The sequence below is a fragment of the Neofelis nebulosa genome, chromosome 7 (genome assembly GCF_028018385.1).
Source record: "Neofelis nebulosa isolate mNeoNeb1 chromosome 7, mNeoNeb1.pri, whole genome shotgun sequence".
NCBI classification, from domain to species: domain Eukaryota; kingdom Metazoa; phylum Chordata; class Mammalia; order Carnivora; family Felidae; genus Neofelis; species Neofelis nebulosa.
Window position 1 is genome coordinate 4,674,365 of NC_080788.1, and position 23,904 is coordinate 4,698,268.

Sequence of the window (23,904 nt, forward strand, 5' to 3'; positions counted from 1 at the left end):
AGCTCAGGGGCTTTGATTTTGTGTTTCGGTGAGGGAGGGGCTTGTCAAGAGTATTTGAGAATTTTGACAAGGACTATTTCTGGTGGATGTCAGAGTCCAAACATTGAGAGACACTTTCAACATACAGTTATAAGCTTGTGCTTAGGAAACTGCTTTCAAAGTCCTAGTTAAAAGAATGTTTCCTTAAAAACACAAAGTAATAAATTAATGGACTCCTTGCTGCATATGGTACAGCTTCCCCCATCCTCAACACACATGCCTATTAAACTGGCTAGAATTAAAAAGACTGGTCATAACAGGTATTGGCCAGGATGCGGAGGGACTGAAACCCTTATCATTGCAGGGGGAAATGTAAAATGATACACCCCCTTTGGAGACCAGTATAACAGTTTCTTTAAAATTCAAGGATGTATTTGTCAGAATAAAATACACATATCCGCAGTATCCTCTGCATTTAAAGATACACTTGCCTTATCTTTATCTGAAAGGGAGGCCATTTGGCTAAAAGAGAGCGGGCTGAATGGCATGTGTGTCTGGTTCCCTGAAAGCATGCTTTCACTTTGACTTCATGTTTGAAGAGGTTTATTCCTGCCTCTTGGGACTCAGCACAGCCCCCAGCAGGCATTCAGTCTAGCTTGGAACCGGAGAGGAAACCCACCCTGGTGACCTGTGTTTCACTCCCTGACCAGTGAGGGGAGCCAGTCACAGCCACCATCTATGAAGCACTTAATGCACACTTCAGCATGTTACTTTGGTTTCACCTCACAGCCATTTGGGGTGGATGTTTTCCCCTTTCTTCAGATGGAAACAGTATTGGATTAATGCTTCTTCCCTAGCCTTCGTGCCACCATGCTCCGTGGCAAACGTGTTTATTCCTCCTCCTCATGGATAGAAAGGTGTGTGCTTTCCTTTGGATTCCTTAATTCTTCAAGGCCATGGGTGGAAAAATGTTCTCTTCTGTCCACTTTACCTCTCTCATCTCTTCTGGCCTTTGCTTCACTCTTTTTTTGATGTTCGGTATTTAAATGTTTACCGTGTGCTGGGCACTGCTCTGCTGAGCACTTGCCATCTGCTGTCTAGTTATTGAACCTTCCTGATGGTATTATGAAATAGTTGGTGCTCCACTCGTGATGGCTGTGAGAAAACGAGGACTCTGCTTCCCGGAGCACACAGCCATGGAGAGGTGGTGCTGACCTCGGGTTCCATTCCAGGTTTATCTTAAGCCAGAGTGGGCTTAACCATCTGTCATTCTGCTCCATCCTCAGTGTCTGAAGTTCAGGGTGTATAGGAGAGAGTCTGTATATGCAGGAACATGGCATAAGGGAACTTCTCTGGCAAGAAGACCTGCTCCTTCTGAACCAGACTTGTGGGATGTGTCCTGAAATTGTATATTTTAGCTATATAGTGTTAGGAATTCTTGGGGCGCCTGAGTGGCTCAGTTGGTTAGGTGTCCGACTTCAAGTCATGATCTCACGGTGCGTGGGTTCAAGCCTCGCGTCAGGCTCTATGCTGACAGCTCAGAGCCTGGAGCCTGCTTCACATTCTGTATCTCCTCCTCTCTGTGACCCTCCCCCACTTGTGCTCTCTCAAAAGTAAACATTAAAAAAAAAAAAAAGGTGGGAATTCTTTGAATAAATGTGTTGGCAGGCAGTAAGGAGGGAGTGTGGCTTGGGCTTCCTAATGGTTCTGAAGGTGTCTCCTGAGGCAACATGGATGTGTGTATTCAGATATTAATAGCAGCTGTGACCAGGGTCCCCATTGGCACATTTCCCAGATACTGTTACTGACCCTTAAGTCTGGGTGGCAGAGAGCAGTTTTGCTGCTGCTGTCACAGCAAGAACTTTGGTCTTCAAAAAGCTGTCGTATAACTACCTCTAATGGGCCCTGGTTGGCCGTGGTAGGTGTTGGAGATTTGTCTACTTGTTATACTCTAGTGATGGTTCTGCCATGTTTCCAAGGTTGTGCCTTTGTGTATCTTGTTGGGTGGGAGAAAAGGGAAGGACTGTTGACTGGGAAGAAAACGAAGATGTCATGAGACCTCCTTATTTCTTTTTCTCCTAGTACTGAGCATGCTCCACAACCCACTGGGCAATGTCCTGGGGAAACCCCCCTTGAGCTTCCTGCCTCTAGACCCCCTTGGATCTGACTTGGTGGACAAGTTTCCAGCACCCTCAGTTAGAGGATCCCGCCTAGACACCCGGCCCATCTTGGACTCACGTTCTAGCAGCCCCTCTGACTCAGACACCAGTGGCTTCAGTTCTGGATCGGATCATCTCTCAGATTTGATTGTACGTAACTTGTTGGGGAGTGGGGTGGGCAAGGCAAGTGAGTGTAAAAAGGGAAGTGTGTCTGCCAGAATGCAGGCAGGAGGTGGAGGCCACTGTGTGCGTGTATGGAACTTCTCAATGGAGAGGAGGATGCCTTGTGTGCTCACAGAGCGATCCGTTTCAGGACCCCAGCTGCCAACTCTCTTTTCACAAGATACTTCCAAGAGTTTGGAGAAATAGTTAATTTCAAAAGTTAATTTGGGAGTCTTGGCGTTGCTCTGTTTCTTGACCTGCTTGGTCATTTTCTTTAGCCTCGAAACTGTGTGTATGGTTTACATACTTTTACATGTTTTACCTCAGAATTTTTAAGTGATGGTTTTAAAAATTACATTAGTAATTATCAGCTAGGATTTCCATCCAGATCAGACTGACTGTAGCTCCCACATTCTCTTTACTGACCCAGGCCACGTCTCAATCTGAGGCTGTGATGAATCTGTTAAATGTTGCCTTGAGTTAATTTATGTACTACATGCTCCTTATCCATGGTTACGTGCGACGTGTGTGGCACCAGTGCTAAGTGGAGCTGGCAGGTGGATTAGAATAGATGAGGAATAGGGGACAGTAGAAGTAAATATATGGGCATGGCAGTGAGAAAGCATCCTAAAATAAAATGCAATTATCAGGAGCCTTCTGAGCCTGACTTTCTGTGCTGCCAACCCCACTCCCCACCTGACTGTTGAACAAATAAGAAGGCTTATTTTCCTGCCCTCTGCTCTTCTCTATCCAGGATTGGCAACGTTGGATGTGGCTAGTTTCCTATCCATAGCATGACCTTTTAGGAGGACCCACCTTGTCACCTGTCAGCCTGTCCTAGAATATGAGAGCTGGCCTTGTTTGCACTGCTTGTTGATTTTATGTTTAGGCCATGTTTCCAGAAGGGTAACCACAAGCAGGTCCCTTCAATGATCTGGGCTGTAGTTTATTCCCCTATAAAATGGGGTTAGTTGCTTCTAGTTCTACTTATGTTAATTTAGATGGAGCTCAGTCTTGGAAATTTACTTCATAACTGACTTAACAGTTTGGGATTTTGTTTGAAGAACTTTCTCAGATACCCTACCCCAAAGGCTAACTGATGAAGGGATATGGGCAGAAAGCTCACAGAAGAGGTAAATAGAGGCAAAGCCTCTATTTAGGAAATATTGAGTTATTTGGTTTTTTTGATAATGCAGTATTATTTTTACCTGCTTAAGTTAGTAATAGAGCCTTGACACAGGCTTACAGTGAAACCCATTCTCTTCCACATTTCTGATAGAACACAGAACCCTTATAGAAAGCATTTTGGCATTCTCCATGTAGGAATCGGACAAAAACACAACCAACACAAAATTAGAAGAAGCTATACATACTTCAGGTTTTTATTTATAATCCTGAAAACTTGGAATGTGTCTGAATGTTTAACAGGGGAATAGGTTAGTGAAATGTAGCTTGTTCCCTAAATAGAATATCATAAATTAATTAAAAATTGTTATGAAGACTGCCTGGCAATATGAAAAAAAAAGTTGAGTTGGGAGAAAAGAATTTGTTTAAATTCAGTATAATCTTAAAAATGCATGGGAAGAAAGTCTGAAAGAAAATGTCAGAGCTATATGGTATTTTTTTTCATAATTTCTGTAGTGTGATTATTTTATAACAAAACTGTCCTTTAAAAACCTATATCTTCCTTTTTCCTCCCCCAGTCAAGCCTTCGCATTTCCCCTCCTCTGCCCTTCCTGTCCCTGACAGGGGGTGGTGCCAGAGACCCTTTAAAGATGGGGGTTGGGTCCCGGATGGACCAAGAGCAAGCTGCTCTCGCTGCAGTCAGCCCCTCCCCAACCAGTGCATCAAAGAGGTGGCCTGGAGCTTCTGTGTGGCCATCCTGGGACCTCCTCGAAGCTCCCAAAGACCCCTTCAGCATAGAGAGAGAGGCCAGGCTGCACCGGCAAGCTGCAGGTGAGTGTGGCTGTCACCCTGTGGGGGCCTGAGGCCTCATTCTGGGCACAGAGAGTAAGTGACCTTAGTTCACAGACTGAACTGTCCAGAAGAGGACTTGGTCGTGTGTTGAGGTCTCTGGATCTGCAAAGAATGGTCTCTTCCGTGGAGTGAGTGCTAATGGGACAAAAACTCAGGAACTTCTTTGAGGCTGAGCAGAGAGGAAAGAAGCTGTGCTCATATAGAGTTGGACCCATTTCCCAGTTGTGCTCTTTTGTGGAGATTGGCTGAGTACTAGTGTTGCTTTTGGTTGTTTCATGGGTGGGTGTCTTCAGGAGGAATCCTGGAAGTGATGCCCAGAATTTTGTCTACCTCTCCCCTTTCTAATTCAAAGACCTGTCAGACATAACCCCTGCTAGAGCTCTCTTCCCCTGAGGGATGCTCTGTTGGGTAATGGGTCCACGTGTCAGCCTCTAAGGTAAGGAACCCTTAGGTTCTCTCAGGAACCCTTAGCTTCTGTCATTTAAATGACCTTAAACATGGGGCGCCTGGGTGGCGCAGTCGGTTAAGCGTCCGACTTCAGCCAGGTCACGATCTCGCGGTCCGTGAGTTCGAGCCCCGCATCAGGCTCTGGGCTGATGGCTCGGAGCCTGGAGCCTGTTTCCGATTCTGTGTCTCCCTCTCTCTCTGCCCCTCCCCCGTTCATGCTCTGTCTCTCTCTGTCCCAAAAATAAATAAAAAATGTTAAAAAAAAAAAAAAAAAAAAAAAAAAAATAAATGACCTTAAACATGCATTGAATCTATTCTTCATCTTTTACCAGTAGTTGGAAGTAAATGGGTCTTAATAAGTCATTCTTGACTAAGGCTTCAGGGAGGTGTTGTTCACCAACTGTTCTTCTAAGGTTCTGGAGTTGAGGACTATAAGTGAGTGTTGAGTTTCTCCATCCATTTGTTTCTGGTGGCTTCAGATGTCTGTCTTTCCAGTCACGGAGCTGGGCCTGATCTCATTCTCCTCTGATAGTCCTGCTGCCCTGTTCACATAATGGTTTTGGCAACCCATGTTTGTACTAATGCCATTGTTTTTGGAATGACATTACCTTACTCCTGGATGAGGCCGTTATATTGATTTATGTTTTTGTTTGTGAAATATTGCTGATGGTGCCCAAGTTCTTGGCGTAGCAACACATTGGCCTTTTAAGGAATGAGCTTCCACGTCATTGTCCTGAATGGAAATGATGGTTCATTTCACTGGCTATCTGCCCCATTGCCGAAGGAGTAAAATGGGCAAGGATTAGCCAGTCCCCACTGAGACTAGTCCCTGATCTGGAAAGGTACAGACTGAGTGGCGGGCATGATTAAAGAGAGAAGGCTGAGCTGAGAGGCCAAGAACAAAGAGGCCTCTAGAAGTTATCAGAAGAGGCCACACAGAAGATAGTTCCTACTCTGTCCAGCAAGAAAGGTTTCTTAACGGGGTGTTGTCAGAGAAACTTCACAATGGGTTTAGACAAACTTGGATTTGGTATAAACAGGAAGCAGAGTAGTTGGGGAAAAATCAACATTATCTTATAGTGTTGGCATCAAGGAAGGCCCAGTGTCTGTCCAGGTGCCATGGAGACAGCTCTGGCAGTGATGGGACATGGTTCTGATGCAGGGAGCAGTTGAGACGTTCTTGTCTTTTGGGTTGCTAGTGGTGGCTTTTACTGGCAGTGGTCCTGACTTCTGTGACTGATAAGTTCAGAGTGCAGACAGGAGAACAATAGAATGTTCCTTATTTGAATATTTAGGGAGAAGGCCAGTTTGGACCAGTAAGTCTGTAGAACATTGTATACAAGATTGCTCTGTTTATTTTAAAGCAATTAGAAATTTAAATCCATTAGTATTGTAAGCCATGACTAGGTAAAACTGCTTTGTGGTTAGCTTATCAGTTATATGTTTGAAAATAGCTTGGGTCGTGATCATTTTTACCCTACATAGCTGCTTTGCCTTTCCTCTCTGTTCTAATGGAGACAGAAGTAGTGGTTTAGAATTGTCCTACTGGGCCAACTGGTTTGATGAGGTGTAAGGTTCCTTGCCTTTCCGAATACTGGTGGATGTTCTCCCAGCAGCCAGGCTAGGACTGTGGCCTGTGTAGCTCTCCCCAGATGAGTTCATCCCAGAAAGGAGCAATGACTTTGTTGACTCTGACCGGTTTCTTTCTCTCTTTGTCGTCTCTGTTGTCAACCAAAGCTGTGAATGAAGCAACCTGTACCTGGAGCGGCCAGCTTCCTCCCCGGAACTATAAGAACCCCATCTACTCCTGCAAAGTGTTCCTAGGAGGTGTTCCTTGGGATATTACGGAAGGTGAGCTGCCTCTGAGACCTCCTACTTGAGGGTGGGGCATGTCTCTCTAGAGCATTAAACTTGGACCTAAACCTGTGGCTCCCATATTGCTTCTGTCTGGTGCTTACACCCATCACCTGGGACCCAAGATCACTTCCGAATTGTTTGTCAAGGGAGGGAAGTCTGGGGGAAGAATGCCGATGATCCTGTGCTTGGGCCTTCCTGGGGAGAGTGGTGCCTCAGTTTCTGCCATTCTTTTCCATCGCTTTGCAGCTGGATTGATTAACACCTTCCGTGTGTTTGGCTCTTTGAGTGTGGAGTGGCCTGGTAAGGATGGCAAGCACCCCCGGTGTCCTCCCAAAGGTAATATGCCTAAAGGTAATACAGACATGGTAGGAGATTTTTTTTTCCCCTCCCTAGTATGTAATTGCACTGAGGGATGCTGGTATGTCCCAGCCGCATGCTGGTAACATGGTTTGGGTACTCCCGAGCACAGAACTTTGGGTTGACAGCACTTCTCTTCAACCTGGCACATCCTTCTGCTTCCTCTGAGCTAATGTTCCATCAGTCCACATTGACACTGCAGTTGGAGCTGTCTGGGAAACTTCCTCGTGCACTTCCCTTCAAACCTGAACCCCGGCAGCTACTTTCCTCTCAAAATGAAGCGTCTGAAAAGCTTTCCTTTGCCTGCCTTTCTTGCCCAGTTACATTGTTGCCTTGACCTAATTCTGAGATCCCTTTGGAGTTGGCAGGAATGAGGACCAAGCATCTGACTCCTCACTGGTCTGAAATGAGATCCCTTCCCTGTAGAAAGGAGCAGGTGCTATTTTCACTCTGCCCCATCTTCACTGAAAATGTTCCGATAAACTGAACCACTGGTCTAACTAGGCTTTTAAAGCAATATCTCCATGGCCCAGCAGGCTGGCCACAGACCTGCCCTCCATCCTGCCCCCAGGACAGCCTGGCTCTGCTGACCAGAACATGCTGTGTGCCCTGGGACGGATGGCTGCGTGGTTATGATGGGATCCTGTGTCCCACCTTGCTGGTCCCTTCCTTCACTCAGGTGGGAGACGATGTGCTTCTCCCTCCCATGGCCTGGCCATCTGACACAGCAAAGTGCTTCCATTCAGAGACTCTGCAGGAGTGGGACAGAAATGTGTTTTACACGTGAGACTCTTTCTCCTGGACAAAACTCCCTACTGCAAAACCAAGACTGAGGAGTAACCACCTGAGAGATGTTAATGCAGTTTCTCCTTTTATTGGAAATAGGGTATGTGTATCTGGTCTTCGAACTAGAGAAGTCTGTCCGGGCCTTGCTTCAGGCTTGCTCTCATGACCCGCTGAGCCCAGATGGCCTGAGTGAATATTACTTCAAGATGTCCAGCCGAAGGATGCGCTGCAAGGAGGTGTGTTAGCCCGGGGTCCTCTCTGGGTCGGGGTAGTTGGTGCATGAGGCAGTGGGTCTCCCACAGGTGGGTGAATATGCAGGCTGCTGGATGAGGATTCTTGTTGCGGCCAAAAGGCTGCTCCTCCTGTTTTACAGTAAATACAGCAAGATACTCTGTTGTGTTAGAAAAACAAAAATCTTTGGTCCTCAGAGGTGTATGTGTGCTCCTGCCTGTGGTGATCAGGCTGTGTCCCAGCCCTTACTCCAGCCAACACTTCTGTCCCAAACCTCTAGTCCTAGAAATGAAAACAACAGCTTTCTCCACTTGGGTTTAACTGATAATCTACAGCTGTTTCTTCCTAGACCTGCCGTCAGGCTGTGCCTTGCAACCTTCCTGTCTCTGGCGGGTAAATTCCTCTTTGGCCCACACCATCTGTGGATCACCTCTGCACTCCCATTCGGGGCTTCATTAGCTGTGTACGTTCCTCCATACACTTCTCTCTCCTTTTGCCTCTCCTGCTCCTGGCCGTGTCTGCCTGTGCCCTGAGCATCATGGGTCTCTAGCATAGGTACTCTACCTGCAGCCCTCACTGCACGTTCCTGAGCCCTGTCTCAGACTTACTGAATCAGTTTGGGAGAAGCTACAGATTCTCCACTTCGGACCACGCTCCCCAATGGTGCTAGCAGTTGATGCTTGAAAACCACTTGTCAGAGGAAGTTTGGCGTTGAGGAATCAGTGTTGTTGTTGTTGTTGTTGTTTTTTAATGTGGTTCCAGAGAACATCACTTTGGTGACACTGGACTAGATATTTAATATATCTGAAACTTCATTTCCTTGTGTATACGAGGGAAATGTGAAATGCCTATTTTAATAAAAAGATCAGCAGTTGCTAGGGGTCAGGGGGAAGGGAGGGATGCATAGGTGGAGCACAGGGGATTTTTAGGGCAGTGAAACTACTCTGTTGTAATGGTGCAATCATGTCATCACACATTTGTGGAAACTCCTAGAATGTACAACAGACACCAAGACTGAACTCTAATGTAAACCGTGGACTTTGGGGGGCTAGTGATGTATTGATAAAGGTTCACTGCTTGTAGCAAAGGTACCTCTCTGGTGGGGGATGCTAATATCAGGGGAGGCTGTGCATGCGGTGAGGCGGCAAGGAAATGGGGCTCTGTACTGTCAGCTCAGTTTTGCTGTGAACCCTAAAACTGCTCCAGAAAGTAAAATCTGTAGGGTAAAGGGCGGGGCGGGGGGAGCTACTGAGATGGTCACATCGGATTTAAAATAAATATTGGAAGTAACAAAGCTGACTCTTTGTTTTATAGATGTTTCCTGGTATTAGTTCACATTCTTAGTGACAGGGTAAGTTTGTCTTCCTGTTGCACAGAGACCCACCACACTGCTTTCCTCAGTGCGGCACTGCTGTCTTGTCGCTGTGTGGGGCCCATGTTGCTCTCCCACCTTGTTACACTCCAGGGCTTGGTTAACACGCTCCTTCGTCCCTGTCCCCTGCTTTCACAGGGAGAGGCTGCCACGGCCATACCACAGACCCCCTGAGCCGCCTCTGTGCCCCTGCTGACAACTTCCTTGTCTCCTGTTCTGCCTCATTCCCTTGCAGTGATTACATGTCTGTCTTTGATGTACTGGCTGTAGGCTGTCCTGGTTCTCCTTCCTCTCAGACTCTTAACTTCCTTGTGTCCCCTCCCTGCCCCCAGTGCGGTCGGCATTGAACTCCCTCCTCTTCTCATCTCTCCCTGTCACTTAAACGACTCACTCCTGTGGCTCTGTTCTCACTTTTAGACCCAGACTCACGTCCTCCATGAGCCCCACCTTCCCATGGGGCCTTTCTTGAGGATGTCCTATAATCCTAGACTCTTGTGTTTAGTGTAAGGAAAAGCTTGGAAAGCTTGCTGGCCCTTGGGATATAGACCAAGACTGTGATACTTGTCCATGGGGGTGGAAGAAGCAAAATTGGCTTTTCATCTTCCAGTGAAGTGAGCTCCCCCCAGTCAGATGCTTATTAAGGTCTTTTAGGCCTGGACCCCATCAGCGCCGATTCTTCGCTTTCCCACCATGCCCAGGCGGTCTGACCCCTCTGTTGAAGAATCTTCTTGGTCTCGGCCTGTTGTGTGCCCAGTGCCACCAGCCTCCTCCACGTCTTTCTCACCTGTCCTCCCAGCTACTGGTTTCTGCCTCCGGTCTCTTTCTGCTTTGAGACTTGTGGGATTTTCACAGATCTACCTTTCCAAAAACAGCATTCGTCTGTCCGCTCCCTTCCTTGTGGAGTTCTCTACCTGCTATGCCAGAGTTTGTTCTAGGCTCAGGGGACTCAGAGGTAAAGGACCCAGTCAGCTCTTGCCCTGGTGTGTCGCTGCTCTGTTAGACTGCCACCTGCATCTCTCTGGTCACTTCACTGCTCCTGGCACGCCTGCTGCTGCGCACATTGGGCCAGGAGCTGTCTCACGGTGGTACCTTGAGTATCCCCAGAGCTCCCTATCCAGCTCTGTCCTTCGGTTTCTGAGTCCTTCGTGATCTCTGTTGATCAGTGACTGTGGTCCTCTGCTGGAACCACACGGTTGAAGGTTGTGACAGAGTGCTAGGTTCCTGGGTGTGACTGTTGGGTACCATTGTGCTTGTTCTCCAGGGTGAGCGACTGCTCTTGCGCTTCTTTTCCCCATTTTGGACACAAAGACTCAGTAAAATGCAGCTTTGGTTGGGTCTGGTGAGGTGGCTGCCAAGTGCCTGTGTGCCTGGGACTGGGCAGTACACCTCCCCCACTAGATGGGTCTTGGTAGTCCGTTTGAGCATCTCCCGAGCATGCGCCTCACGGTATAAGAGCCTGTCTCTCTCTGGCTCCTGGCTGGGGCTGATACACCTTTGGGTGGTTTCCAGGTGCAGGTGATCCCCTGGGTCTTGGCTGACAGCAACTTTGTCCGGAGCCCATCTCAGAGACTTGACCCCAGCAGGACGGTGTTTGTTGGTGCCCTGCACGGGATGCTCAACGCCGAGGCCCTGGCAGCCATCTTGAACGACCTATTTGGTGGAGTGGTGTATGCTGGGATTGACACAGATAAGCACAAGTATCCCATTGGTAAGTGTCCCACTTCTGTGTGGGAAAGCTTGGTGGCCCCTGGGACTGTGCTAGACCAAGACTGTAATACTTCCCATGGGAATGGAGAGGGAGGCCTGACCCAGGTCTGCAGATGAGCATAGATGAGCAGCATAGCATCTTTTTCTAGATAAGCCACCAGTACTGACCGTCTGTGCCTACCTCTCTCCCTACCACTTCCCTTGAACGGGGAGAAAGTGGTAGGGGAACATAGGAAGTGATAGGAGGGGAAAATGACATAGGAGCTTTACTTGGAAACTAAACCAGTCTGGGACAGACAACAGGTAATCTTTCATTAAAAGGCCAGGACTTCCCTGAACTTGCCTGTTTTTGTTGTTGTTGTTGTTGTTGTTGTTGTTGTTAAGAGTTCTTGAAAAGTGGCCTTGTCTCTAGGGTCAGAGACCAGGGTCAGGCTGAGGGACGACACCGATTGACTCGAGCAACAGCGTGTAGTCATGGCCTGTGGCGTCCTAGCTTAGGGGAGTCTGCAGGCCTAAATGCTGGGTTTTGGGTCAGCCCCCCTGAGAAAGGAGATTCATTCTCCAGTCCTAGCAGAGTGACCTTGGTGGTGTTCGGAGGGGGAGCAGAGCCTGAACTTTTTGATCAAGACCTGGCTAACCCACTTCCCCAGATGTTTAGTCTGCCCACCCACACTGAATCTGATGAGGAAGGAGCACCGTGTGCTCATCAGTGCTGTGCTGCAGACTGAGGACAGGGAGTCAGAGGCTGCGGGGGCAGGGGCAGCATTAGTCAGGATGAGGCTGCCTCCTGGCCCGGAGAGGTGCCTGCTGTGTCACCTGTACACAGGTGTTCTTTGTGTATCTGCCTGTGCCAGAGGGGTCTCTTCCTTCCCGCTTCTTTTTGTTTGTTTTCTTGTGAGTTTTGTTCTTTTTGTTGTTGTTTTTGAGAGAGAGATGTGTGACTGGGGAGGGGGAGAGGGGGAGAGAGGGAAAGAGAGAATCTTACGCAGGGTCCATGCTCAGCATGGAGCTGGATGTAGGGCTCCATTCCACAAACCTAGGATCCTGACCTGAGCCAGAATCAAGAGTCAGATACTCGATCTACTGAGTCACCAGGCGCCCCTCTTTCCTCCCCAAATCAGTCTGTGAATCCTTCCCCATTCCTGAGTGGTTTGTGCCACCGTGGTCTATAACTACACTGTCCGATAAGTGTGGTTGCTGTGTGTTTAAAATACAGCTAGTGCCACATGTTGAAATGATAATATTTTGGATATATTGGGTTAAATAAATTATAAAAATTCCACCACTTTTCACTTAAATGTGGCTTTTGGAGACTTAAAATTATGTAAGTATCTCCTATTATATTTCTGTCTCACGGCCCTGGTCTAGAAACGGTATCTTCAGTGTTGACAAGCAGCATTTGGGAGAATTTGGCTAGAAGGGAGGTTTGTTCTCTTGTTCTAGGATCTGGTCGTGTGACTTTCAATAACCAACGCAGTTACCTGAAAGCAGTCAGCGCTGCTTTTGTGGAGATCAAAACCACCAAGTTCACCAAGAAGGTGAGTGTGCTGGTCTGAGCCTTTACTACCCAGGGCAGGCCTGAGACCAAAGCTGTTTGTGTGCTGCGGGTGCCCAGGCAGTGGGTCAAGCTCCTGGGCACTCAGGTGAAGGCTGGGGTTGGGAGTGGCTTGGCGATGGCAGGCTCAGGAGGGAGAGAAGCTGGGATTGTTGAGCCTTTTCAGTATGTGGGGTGTCTTCCCTCACTGGGTATTTGACTGGCAATGCTGGGCAGCTGGCTTCCCATTCTCCAACCTGACCTGCGTCCTCTGAATGCTTACCTGTTGCTGGGTGATCAAATGCTGGCGTATAGTTTCAGAGACTCATGTTGTGGAGCCTGCCAGCCAGCTCTGGGGGACGTGTGAATCTGTCCTCTGGGGGCTGTGTTTGTACACTCTCTCCCTGCAGTTCTCACCTTTAAAACAGTAAACATCCTGTACTACTGTTGCCCGGTAATGTCCCTTCTCCTTTGGCTCGTTGGCCTCCTGGTGAGAAGAACCACTTCGTTCTCCTGGTTTGCTTTGTGCAGGTTCAGATTGACCCCTACCTAGAAGATTCTCTGTGTCATATCTGCAGTTCTCAGCCTGGTCCTTTCTTCTGTCGAGATCAGGTGAGTCCCCTGGGGCACTCCAGATGTCTAGGAAGTACCTACCCTCAATTAAAAATTGTCCTGTAACATTTGTCACTAGAAGGTTGGTGCTCTCAGGTACCTTGCGATTGTCTAAGAGCACAGAAGAGGCAGCGGTAATGTTCTCTGATGGTGAGAGCAGGGATACACTTTGATAGCTTGATGGAAAACTCTTGGGAAAGCTTTTGAGTCCAGTCTTGATACGCTGGCCTTCCCTGTGCCTGGGGTGTTGTGTGCAGTGTCATCCCGAGGCCAGCAGGGGGTGTTGGTGGATGAAAGGAAGCTGGGTGGGTGTGGTCAGCAGCACCTGTGACCAGGTACCATAGTTCTAACACAGGCCTTCTCGACTGATTTTTCCCTATTCAGGAACCCCTTCTGTACTTGTGAATCTCTGCACTCTTGTGTTTGTCCCTGGTTTATATTCACAGTTGTGAGAAATGGGCAGCTTTCTGTTGAATGTTCCTGGGTGGGAGCAGGGATGTGGATGTGTTGGGGCAGTGTTTCTCAGGTGTTAATAAACACACATCACTTGAGGATCTTGTTTATTTTTATTTTTTGAGAGAAGAGAGGGAGTGCAAGAGGGGAGGGGCACTGGAGTGGGGAGAGAGAATCCCAAGCAGGCTCCTCACGGTCAACACGGAGCCCGTCGCGGAGCTCATTCTCACAAACTGTGTGAGATCATGACCTAAGCCAAAATCAGGAGTGAGGAGCTTAACTGACTGAGCCACCTAGGTGCCCCAAAAGAGAGAGAGAATCTTAAGCAGGCTCCATGCTCAGGGTGGAGCCCGATGTGGGGTTTGATCCCATGACCCTGGAATCATGACTTGAGCTGAAACCCAAGAGTCGGACGTTCAACTGACTGAACCACCCAGGCGCCCCCAGGATTTTGTTTAAATGCAGATTCTGATTCAGTGGGCTTGGAGTGGAACCTGAAATTCATTATTCCTGATGAGTTTCCAAGTGGTCCAGTGTTGCTGGCTGGTACCATACTTTGACAAGAGTTAGGGTAAGTCGGGCCTGTTGAGACACCCACAGTCAGTCATGCTTGGGCTTCCCCGCCCCCCCCCCCCCCCCCCAGTGGTGCTTACTGCTCAGGCTCTGAACCAGGGGATAAGAGTTAAGCTGGAGGCTCCAGAGTGAGGGTGTGAGGTAAATTTGGGTTGTTGGGTAAAACCTAGAACAAGTGAGCGAGTATTGCTGGCATCAGCCTCTTCTAGCAGACTTGTATGTGTCCGTATCGTTAACAGATGATCCCCATTTTCAGGTAATTCTTGAAAAGCTGGCGGGCTGAGGTGTCACAGCTAGCAAGAGGGGGGCCGAGACTGAGGTACATACCCAGTCACCTGCCCTCAGTGTGAAGAGAAGCATGTTGCCTAGCGTATTAGGACACGGAACCACGTAGGCTACAGCTGCTCTGTAGGAGGCGGAGGGGTGGGGGGCCTGACGAGCAGCCCTGGCGGTAGGAGGGGTGAGGGGAGCCAGCAGGGTCTCTGTGCACAGTAGGAGCTGGCGTGTCTGATCGAGTCGGGCACTTAGTGGATTTGCTACGGTTGGTCCAGCCTCTGTGTTAGAGGTGAGAAGGTTCCCCAAGACCGTGTCTTCTAACTCCACGGAGACCACCAGGAATCCCCTCCTCCATCTCCAGGGCAGACAGGAGGCACAGGCCGCAGCTCCCGCTGGTGCCAACACGGCCGTGGCTTCTCTTCCTGTCCCCCAACCAGGTGTGCTTCAAGTACTTCTGCCGGAGCTGCTGGCATTGGCGGCACAGCATGGAGGGCCTCCGCCACCACAGCCCCCTGATGCGGAACCAGAAGAACCGAGATGCCAGCTAGAGGAGCCGGCCGTGCCCGGTGGCCTGTGGCGCCCAAGGCCGGCGGGTCAGGCAGCGGCCTGCACCATCCTGCCCCTGGCGACCAGGGAGCTGGCTTCCCAAGGACAAGGGAAAACCGTAGTCACCTTTGCACTTGCTGAATCTGTCTTTGTTTCTGCACTAATTAATGCACAATGAGTTTTGTCGGGTTTTGTTTTCAGGGGGTACGCCAGGGCAAGGACCCTCCGGCTCACCCTCCAAGCGACTCTGTAGTTTTCCCAGATTTTAGTTCCTCATTTTGCCGATGAAAAGCAAAAAAAAAAAACAAAAAAAGGAAAAAGAAAAAAAAAAAGAACTACGTGTCGGGAAGGTATTGACACGATGCCTACATCTAGGTTTATTTATTAAAAGCGCTTTTTTACATTCCTTGCAATACTGATGGTGATGGTGTGCAGGTCTCGTTGGGTTTGTTCTTGCAGTTGCCATACAGTGCCTTTCCATTTATTTAACCCCCACCTGAACGGCATAAACTGAGTGTTCAGCTGGTGTTTTTTACTGTAAACAACAAGGAGACTTTGCTCTTCATTTAAACCAAAATCATATTTCATATTTTACGCTCGAGGGTTTTTACCGGTTCCTTTTTACACTCCTTAAAACAGTTTTTAAGTCGTTTGGAACAAGAGATTTTTTTTTTTCTTTCCTGGCAGCTTTTAACATGATAGCAAATCTGTGTCTGGGGGACTGCTGGTCACTGTTTCTCACAGTTGCAAATCAAGGTATTTGCAACCAAGAATAAAAAAATTTTTTTTGGATTTGAAACTGGACCGGATAAACGGTATTTGAGCGGCTGCTGTATATAGTTTTAAATGGTTTCTCGCACCTTCTTAAGTTGCACTTCTGTGGGGGGGAGGGTTGATAGAAGTTTTTAATCACAAAGTCACAGGACTTTTTTCTTTTGTAACTGAGCTAAAAAAGGGCTGCTTTTTGGTGGGGGCAGATGAAGGCTCACAGGAGCCCTTTCTCTCAGAGGGGACAAGTACACTTTCCTTATTTCTTTCAGTTGAGAAATGTATGAAGGAACAGTTGCAGTCACTGAAATGCTACTGGAGTTGAAAACTTGACTTTTTTTTTTTTTTTTTTTTTTTTTTAAAAAAAAAAAACCTACTTGCCCCTCTTTGGGAAGCTGTGTGCCAAAGAACCAGTGTCATACCCCCCCCCTCCCTCCTGCTGAGCTGACGTCGCATTGTTGCATATCCCAGCTACTCTGTGGGTTTTGTGAAGCTGTGTGTGAAGTCTCTACCTCATTGTAGTATATGCAGGCAAGACTGCACTCTCCTACAGACGTGTGGAGTAAGCTGTGGTGTAGTTTTTTTGGCACATAATAAACACGTTGCAGCAGAGTTCTGCTTCTGTCTCTGTCTGAGGTGTGGGAGCAGTGGGGCCGAGGGGCCATATGACTGGAGAGTAAAAATCCTTGTTTCCTTGGATTTACCGTGGTGGTGTTCCAGCCCGGGTTGAGGGCGGGGCCGTGTGGGAGACCTGCCCCTGTCTGTACTCCTTGGTCGGTTCACGGTCAAAGGCACCTTGGAGACGCCTCTCCAAGCAGGCGGATAGCTTTAGTCCAAGGATAGAAAGCCCTCACACATAGCTTCTTGGAGCTCCTCTTCTCACAGCCTCAGAGCCAGCTTGGAGAAGCCGGAGGCACAGCTCGGGCCCCCTGTTCTCAGCTGCCCCTGTAAGCCTCGGGCTAGATTCTTCTTGGGAGGCTTCCCATCCTCTTGGACTCACCTGTGCTGACCCAACCCCTTTCTGAGAGGGAGAAACTTACTTTTTGCTACTCTTCAAGAGCCCTGTTAATTTGGACTCTTTATCACAGACTCCCAGGATTTGTGAGAGAGTCTGCTGATGATTTTCCCAGGTAGGTTGTGCCTGGGCCCTGCTGCCGGGCCGATCCTTCGGAAGATAACCCGGCACGCTGAAGCAACCCTTTTGCGAGATGTGCAGGAATTCACTGTTGGAGTGGGTGGCGGGAGTCCCTGGGCCAAGAATGCGAGGCCTGGCTGGCAGCAGCCTCCCGTGAAGTTTGCCTTTGCTGGTAAAGCTCCTGCAACTCCCTCAGAGGACCAGACACGCCCACCCTTTTGGTGTCCTATTCCATTTGGCATAGAGGCATCTCTTCGCCCCTCTGTGCCCCTCTTCTCAGGATAAGAAAGGTGCCACGTGCAGGTAGAGAGCTTCCTGCCCTGTATAGCCTTCCGTTCCCATCCATCCAGGGTCTGGACTGGCCAAGGTGACCAGGGAGTTGAAGGCGGGGGCCCAGCCTGAGGCCCTTTACCTTATACCACCTGGCCAGCCCAGCCTTTCCTTAGGTGGGGGCCTGGGGCTGGCCTCAAGAGTTGGGGGGAGCAGAGCCAGAGGAGGGGGCAGGGAAAGCCGGGGGATGTCTGCTCTGGTGGTTTCAGAAGGGCCTGGTTTGGGAATGGGTGCGGCAGGAACAGCCTGAAGACAGATGGTTGGAGGACGTGCCTCGGTGGCTGGCAGCACCGCCGGTGGGCTGGGTCCTCCGCATATTTGAGAGCTTGCGGGGCGCTGGGAATTAGCTAAGCAAAATGGCCCTGTGCTGAGGAAATAGCGCTTGTCATGGTGACTTAAATCTTACAGTAGCTTTAAGAGGCTTTGGTGCTACTTTAGGTTGGAAGGAAAGCCCATGCTAAGGTGACACTTGGGCAACGACCTGGAAGAAACGAGCTCGGCCTCTCCCAGGTGCAGCCCCCGCCCCCAGGCTAAACCCGCACGTCTCCGACCTAGGGACGGCTGAGGGTCCTGGGAGGGGAGGGGCACCGTCCCTGCTTCCTTACCTTTCCGCACTCCCGAATCGCCGTTCCCAGGACGCTAAAGCCTCCCTCCGTCTCGCTGGCGTGTGCAGAAGACCCGCACCCCTTCTAGTCTAGGCCAAGTAAGGCGATCCAGTCCCAGAACCGACGAGCAAGAAGCAGGGAGCCCAGAACAAACCGGGGCGGGGCGGGGCAGGGCAGGGAGCGGAAGTCGCGCCCGCAGAGGGCGGGCCAAACGCTCGTCCCGCCCACCGGCTGAAGTTTGGGCCGCCTGCACTTCCGCCCCGCCCCGCTAGGAGTCGCTGTGGAGCTCCTGAGGAGGACTCTGCGCGTCCGAGGTTAAGCGGAAGCGCCTTTCTGGCCGGCGCTTTATAGGCCTCTCTGTTGCTTCCTGTTTCCTCTTTTACTGTACCCGCCAACATGGTAGGTAGCTTGGCTCCACACCCCGTCCCCCTCAATCGTCCTCCATCCGCGGCTTTCCGCGGCCCCCAGCCCTCCAGGCCGGGCGCCGGACCCCGCCAGGTCCTGGCCTCCGCGGGTCCCTGGCCTCCGCGCTGAGCCCCGCGCTCCAGCGCTTCCCGACCGGCCGGCCCTCCTCTCCCCTGGGGTTCAGCCCTAGCCCGCAAACCCCGCTCCGGTCGGAGCGGGACGCCGCACTTTTCCCCGGAGGGCTGCTCGGGCTCGCGAATGACCCAGTGTTGTCCAACCCGCAGGGCCGCGTCCGCACCAAGACCGTGAAGAAGGCGGCCCGGGTCATCATTGAGAAGTACTACACGCGCCTGGGCAACGATTTCCACACCAACAAGCGCGTGTGCGAGGAGATCGCCATTATTCCCAGCAAGAAGCTCCGTAACAAGATTGCAGGGTGAGTTGACGGGCCTGGTGGAGGACGGGGAGCCGCGCCTCAGGGTCCGCCGAGCTCCGACTCGGGAGCGGGCCGGGTGCCCTGCTGTTGGCGTCGGGACGAGCGTCACCGACGCGGCGGGTTCTCCTGCGGGCCTGCCCTCCCGGACGGGGCTGGCCAGGCAGAACCCCCGGGAGATCCTGCTCCGCACCGCGAGGCCTGACCTGGTTACACGCCGGTCAAGGACGTTGGAAGTCGGAAGGAAGGAAAAGGGAGGCGGGCGGCGGCCGAGAAAGCTGGAGTTGGAGGATTGGGTGGCTCGGAAAGAATGGGAGCCGAGAAGGGTGTGTGCGAGGCGGCGGAGCTGGGTGTGCGCGCTCGGAGCCCGCGCTCGCTCTCAGGGTGGTGAGTCCTGCCCCTTCTCCCGGCGTAGCAGGAACCGCAGCTGCTGTGCGTCTCTCCGCAGACGGCCGGGACCGGCGGGGCCCGGGGTGCGCGCTCAGGGTTCTCACTGGCTTGTCCACTTTGCAGCTATGTCACACATCTGATGAAGCGGATCCAGAGAGGCCCGGTGAGAGGCATCTCCATCAAGCTGCAGGAAGAGGAGAGAGAAAGGAGGGATAATTATGTACCCGAGGTAAACTTCCTGGGTCGTTTTTGGGCCTCTGGCGCATCCTGAAAGATAAGCAGGTGCCTGGTTTGCCAAGGGACCTCCACATAGTCTTAAAAAGGAGGTCCTCTATCCATCTATCCCTCAACCAGCTCTAGGTGCCCACAATCCATGTGCCATAGCCTTGTTCTGCCCTGTTGGGACCATTTGGGTCCGCTCTGGTTTTTCATGTGAGAGCCCTTAATGGTGTGTGTTGAATGATTGCCGATCGCCGTTTCTTCTGGTTTGAGTATTTGCTTTAGCGTAACATTCCGGAGGTGTGCACCTAGTGTTGAGGTTTACTGAAAACTGGTTGGATGTTCATGAGGGTAAACGAAGGTAAAACCAGGAGAACTGATCCTTGGGTGCTGGGATCCTTAAGCACACTGCATACCTTGCGGTATGCCCTCCTCCCTTCTTCCCCCTCCCACCCCCCACCCCCCATTTAAGAATCTTGGGGAAAAGGTGGGGAAAGTGAGAGAGAACTCACTCATTGATATTTGGGGCCTGCCTTGTTACTTCTAGGTCTCAGCCCTGGATCAGGAGATCATTGAAGTAGATCCTGACACTAAGGAGATGTTGAAACTTTTGGTAAGTGTGCGCTGGGTTTCTAAAATAGGATTTCGAGAACCATCAGTAGCTTTCCATGAAAGCTTAAGTTAAGACCTAGCAACCAGGCGTTCTTCTCAACGTCCTTCATACATGATTTCCTTTTGTCCTCCCCATGCCCTGAGAGACCCATTCTGCTATTTGCGTTTCCTACTTGAGGAAATGGCAGCTTGAACACTAGTGGGTGGAGGGTTGGGAATCCCATCTACGCTTCCGACCACTAGACACACCGCCTCCAACATGGGGTTCGCTGGTTATTAGTGAAGATGGAGATTGCACTCCACAGGAAGGTAACTCCCAAAGGCAGTGGCCATTCTCCCATGGCTTCCAGGACACCCCTCCTCCCTTCTTTCCTTGTCTTCTTGTCTCTGGCCGCTCCTTCCCTTTGCCCCTTGGTTCCAGCTCTGGTTGTCCCTTCACACTTCGTGCTTTCCCTCGGGGACGTCATTCCTCCTGTGTCTGTATGCTGGCCACTCGTAAGAAGTGTGGTCTCCTCTGCACATGCTTACCAGGCGCATGCGTGTGGCAGTTAAGATACCTGTGTGTGGCTTCTCTTAGTTCTCTATGGTTTGATGAGGGTAATCTGGGCTTCAAAGTCCAGTACACAGTGATTCAGAGCAACTTCGTTTTTTCTTTTTTACGATCGCAAAATGTGTAAGACATTTGGAAAGGTAGGTAGTGAGCAGAAGGAACTGCGTACCTACCACCCAGTTTCAGAAAAACGTTACAAGCATAGCTAAGGTCTGCTGTGGACCATTTTCTCCAGAAATAACTACTATCCTGAATGTAGCCTTTTAGTTTTTTCTGTAAAATTGGTTTTTGAGGATGAACCGGGACATGAAGTTCCAGGTGTGTGGCTGGCTCTCGGCAACTGTTTGAATTAGTGAAGCTTCCTACTTGCGTGTGGCCCTGTATGTGGCCCAGGGCGGTGATCCTCAAAGGAAAAGATGACCCTCGGGACGTTTGGCAATGTCTGGACACACTTGGCTGCTACAGCCAGGGGATGCTAGCAGACATGAGTGGGCAGAGGCCAGGGATGCTGCTAAAAATCCTACAGTGTCCAGGACAGCACGCTGACGTCTGGCTGTTGGGAGTGCATGTTCCTCCAGATCTCAGCTAGACCCCCTTGTGAGTTCATTGTTCTAGGGCGGGTAGAAGGCCCCTGTTGGCTTTCTGACCCCAAGCTGGTGGAGGCCAGTAGGCCAGGCCTGGAGGTGGTACTGGGACTTCGATCACAGACCTCAGCAGTACGGCCACACTGAACCCACTTTGTTGTTTTCCAGGACTTTGGCAGTCTGTCCAACCTGCAGGTCACCCAGCCTACAGTTGGCATGAATTTCAAAACACCACGTGGAGCCGTTTGAATCTTTGCTGTGCTGTAATACCTTCAATAAACCTTGGACAGTAACCTTGCCTGTGTCCTATGTGGGTTCTGTGCCAGTAGCGCTGAGGGCAGGAGTCTTTCTCAAGGCAGAAATCCTGAAGACCACTCTGCGGTGGCAGCATCTGCACGGGGCCTCTGGGCTGTGGGCGTACGGACGGCGGACATCCTGGAGAGCTGAGCCCCATGGCCACGTTGCTTGCCAGCCCCACCCTGCCTGGCCCTGGCAGGCCCTGAGCACTAACCTTGGCTTCAGGAAGAAGCTTTCCCTCTCCTCACGCTGTCTGCCCTGGGGTTCGATCCTTGGCCTCTCCTGGGTACACACAATCTGGGCTAATGAACCTGTCTTGAAAGGGTAACACTCCTCACATGTTTGAAGGTTGGGCTTGGTGGGTAGGAGGTTGGATGGGTGGGGTCTGCCTGGTTCAAATGTGTGTGGAGGTGGAGGAGGGTCAGTGACACTGGGGTGCATGGGTTTAAAGGGAGGCGGAGCTGCTGGCTGTAGCCCAGATAGGTGGCTCTGAGCTTAGGATCAAAGGGTGGGCGGGAGGAGCGTTAGGCTGGGCTGGTGCCTGTTGAGTAGTGGGGGAAAGGAGCCCTTCAGTTGGTGATCCACACATTTGACAGCTTTTTTGTCCCCGGCAAGTTGGGCATGTTTGCAAACATGCATGTGTCCCAGTCTGCAAGGTGGCAGAAACCAGACCAGCCTGGCTCTGCACTGGTCCTGCCCATCCCTTCTGTGGGGCCATAGCTACAGCAAGCATTGTAAAAATGTGTAACAATTTTGATAGTTTGCCTTGCAGAAAGCTTGCAAAAATAGTACGAGGAACTTCACCTACCCAGATCTACCAATTGTTCGTTTTGCCCCAGTTGCCTTATACTCGTGCGCGCGCGTGTACATACATTTTTTTTTTTTTTTAATTTTTTTTTATGTTTGAGAGAGACAGAGTGCTAGCAGGGGAGGGGCAGAGAGAGGGAGACAGAATCTGAAACTGGCTCCAGGCTCTGAGCTGTCAGCACAGAGCCTTATGTGGGGCTTGAACTCTCAGTGAGATTATGACCTGAGCTGAAGTCAGTCGCCTAACCGACTAAGCCACCCAGGCACCCATACACGTACATTTAATCTACTGAGCTAAAGAAGCATACCCTTTTGACCCAAATATTTCAGTGTCTAGTTCTAGAAACAAGGACACTTCTATAACCAGTGTACATTTCAAAATCAGGAAAGTTGACAGATACACTACTGTTAATCCATAGTCCATTTTTGTCCATTTCCAGATTATGTTTTTTATAGTTCATTCGTTTCCCCTGTTCCAGGATCCATCCCAGAATCACTGCCTGCATCTAGTGTTCATGTCCCTTTAACCTTTCTGTGTCTTTCATGACTGACATTTTTGAGTAAAAGTATTGTCTGACTTTGTAGAATGTCCTTGAGTTTGGATGGTTTTGTGTTTCCTCATAATTAGATTTAATTTAGTTTTTTCTGTAGGAAGGCCCCAGTCTTCATACTGTGTTCTTGGCGCATCACAGCAAGAGGCAGGATCTCCGCTCCTCACATTTGTGGTGATGTCTATGTTGAGCCCTTGGGTTAAGGTGCACCTGTCACTTCTCCATCCTGAAGTTGTCTCTTCCTCATTGTAATTTATAAACTTGTGAGGAGATCAGTGATACTTTAATTCCAGAAGGAAGCTTTCATTTATTCACAACCAACTTGTTTCCATTTTCTGGTGTGGGGTCGGGCGTCCCTAGCAAATATTATTGACTTCTAAATTTTTTTTTTTTAACGTTTATTTATTTTTGAGGCAGGGAGAGACAGCATGAACGGGGGAGGGTCAGAGAGAGGGAGACACAGAATCTGAAACAGGCTCCAGGCTCTGAGCTGTCAGCACAGAGCCCGACGCGGGGGCTCGGCATGGCAAGATCGTGACCTGAGCAGAAGTCGCCTAACCGACTGAGCCACCCAGGCGCCCCTATTGGCTTCTAAATGCAACCGCGCTTGAAGCCCCCTCCCTCACCCACCCCTTCGGTGTTTGGTCAATGGTGGGGAAAGGGTTGGGCGCTCTGCAAGGAGGATTGAGAGAACCAATAAAAGGTGAAGCCAGTAGCCGGGCAGTTTGCTGTGACGTTTGCTAACCCCCCACCGGGAGGCAGCGTCATTGCTCCTTCATTTGTGTGCGGCCCCTGCGGCCCAGGGCTTCGAGCAGGACTAGGTCACTGCGGGTGCGGGCCTCAGGCTGGGAGCGGGCAGCTCGCAGAAGCTGCCGGATGCTTCAGCCGTGCCGGTGAGCTCCGCCGGGCCTTAGCATCTTTAGCCGAAGACTGGGCTCATCCGCACTCCTGGCGGCTCTTGATGGAGGCAGAGGGTCAGGCCCCGCCCCCAGGGGCTGGGATTTGCGCTTCCGGAGATGGGCGGGGTCACGCAGGTGTTGGCCGGGTCAGCGCAGGTGTCAGGTGCGTTCTGCCGCGCGTTCTACGCGTTCTAGCACCGCGTCTGCTGCGGGTCTGGGTCGGGCAGTGCGCTCGGCCTAGACAGACCGAGCAGCCTTCCGCCTTCTGCGCCAGGGACGCTCTGCTCCTTA

At 50.6% G+C, this 23,904-nt stretch overlaps 2 protein-coding genes across 13 annotated transcripts in view; both read left to right on the forward strand.

Annotated features, from left to right (window-relative positions):
• CPEB1 (cytoplasmic polyadenylation element binding protein 1) overlaps positions 1-16,408 on the forward strand; it is a 92,500-nt gene extending 76,092 nt beyond the window's left edge. For 8 of the 12 annotated variants that reach the window (XM_058736454.1, XM_058736450.1, XM_058736451.1 and 5 more), the window contains 9 exons: positions 2,062-2,288; positions 4,004-4,256; positions 6,462-6,575; positions 6,828-6,932; positions 7,824-7,960; positions 10,837-11,035; positions 12,478-12,572; positions 13,100-13,180; positions 14,920-16,408. In XM_058736454.1, coding sequence (XP_058592437.1) covers positions 2,062-2,288; positions 4,004-4,256; positions 6,462-6,575; positions 6,828-6,932; positions 7,824-7,960; positions 10,837-11,035; positions 12,478-12,572; positions 13,100-13,180; positions 14,920-15,030 — 1,322 coding nt within the window. In that variant the 3' untranslated portion in view covers positions 15,031-16,408. Of the gene's footprint in view, positions 1-2,061; positions 2,289-4,003; positions 4,257-6,461; positions 6,576-6,827; positions 6,933-7,823; positions 7,961-9,269; positions 9,307-10,836; positions 11,036-12,477; positions 12,573-13,099; positions 13,181-14,919 lie in introns of those variants that run through there. The other 4 variants (XM_058736452.1, XM_058736453.1, XM_058736460.1 and 1 more) reach the window with 3 other exon arrangements.
• Positions 16,409-18,131: 1,723 nt separating this feature from the next.
• On the forward strand, positions 18,132-21,352 carry RPS17 (ribosomal protein S17). Its single transcript, XM_058736462.1, has 5 exons — positions 18,132-18,265; positions 18,556-18,707; positions 19,218-19,323; positions 19,861-19,926; positions 21,228-21,352. Exons 1-5 carry the CDS (start codon positions 18,263-18,265, stop codon positions 21,306-21,308), a joined length of 408 nt encoding a protein of 135 aa, XP_058592445.1. The 5' UTR covers positions 18,132-18,262; the 3' UTR covers positions 21,309-21,352.
• Positions 21,353-23,904: the final 2,552 nt, after the last annotated feature.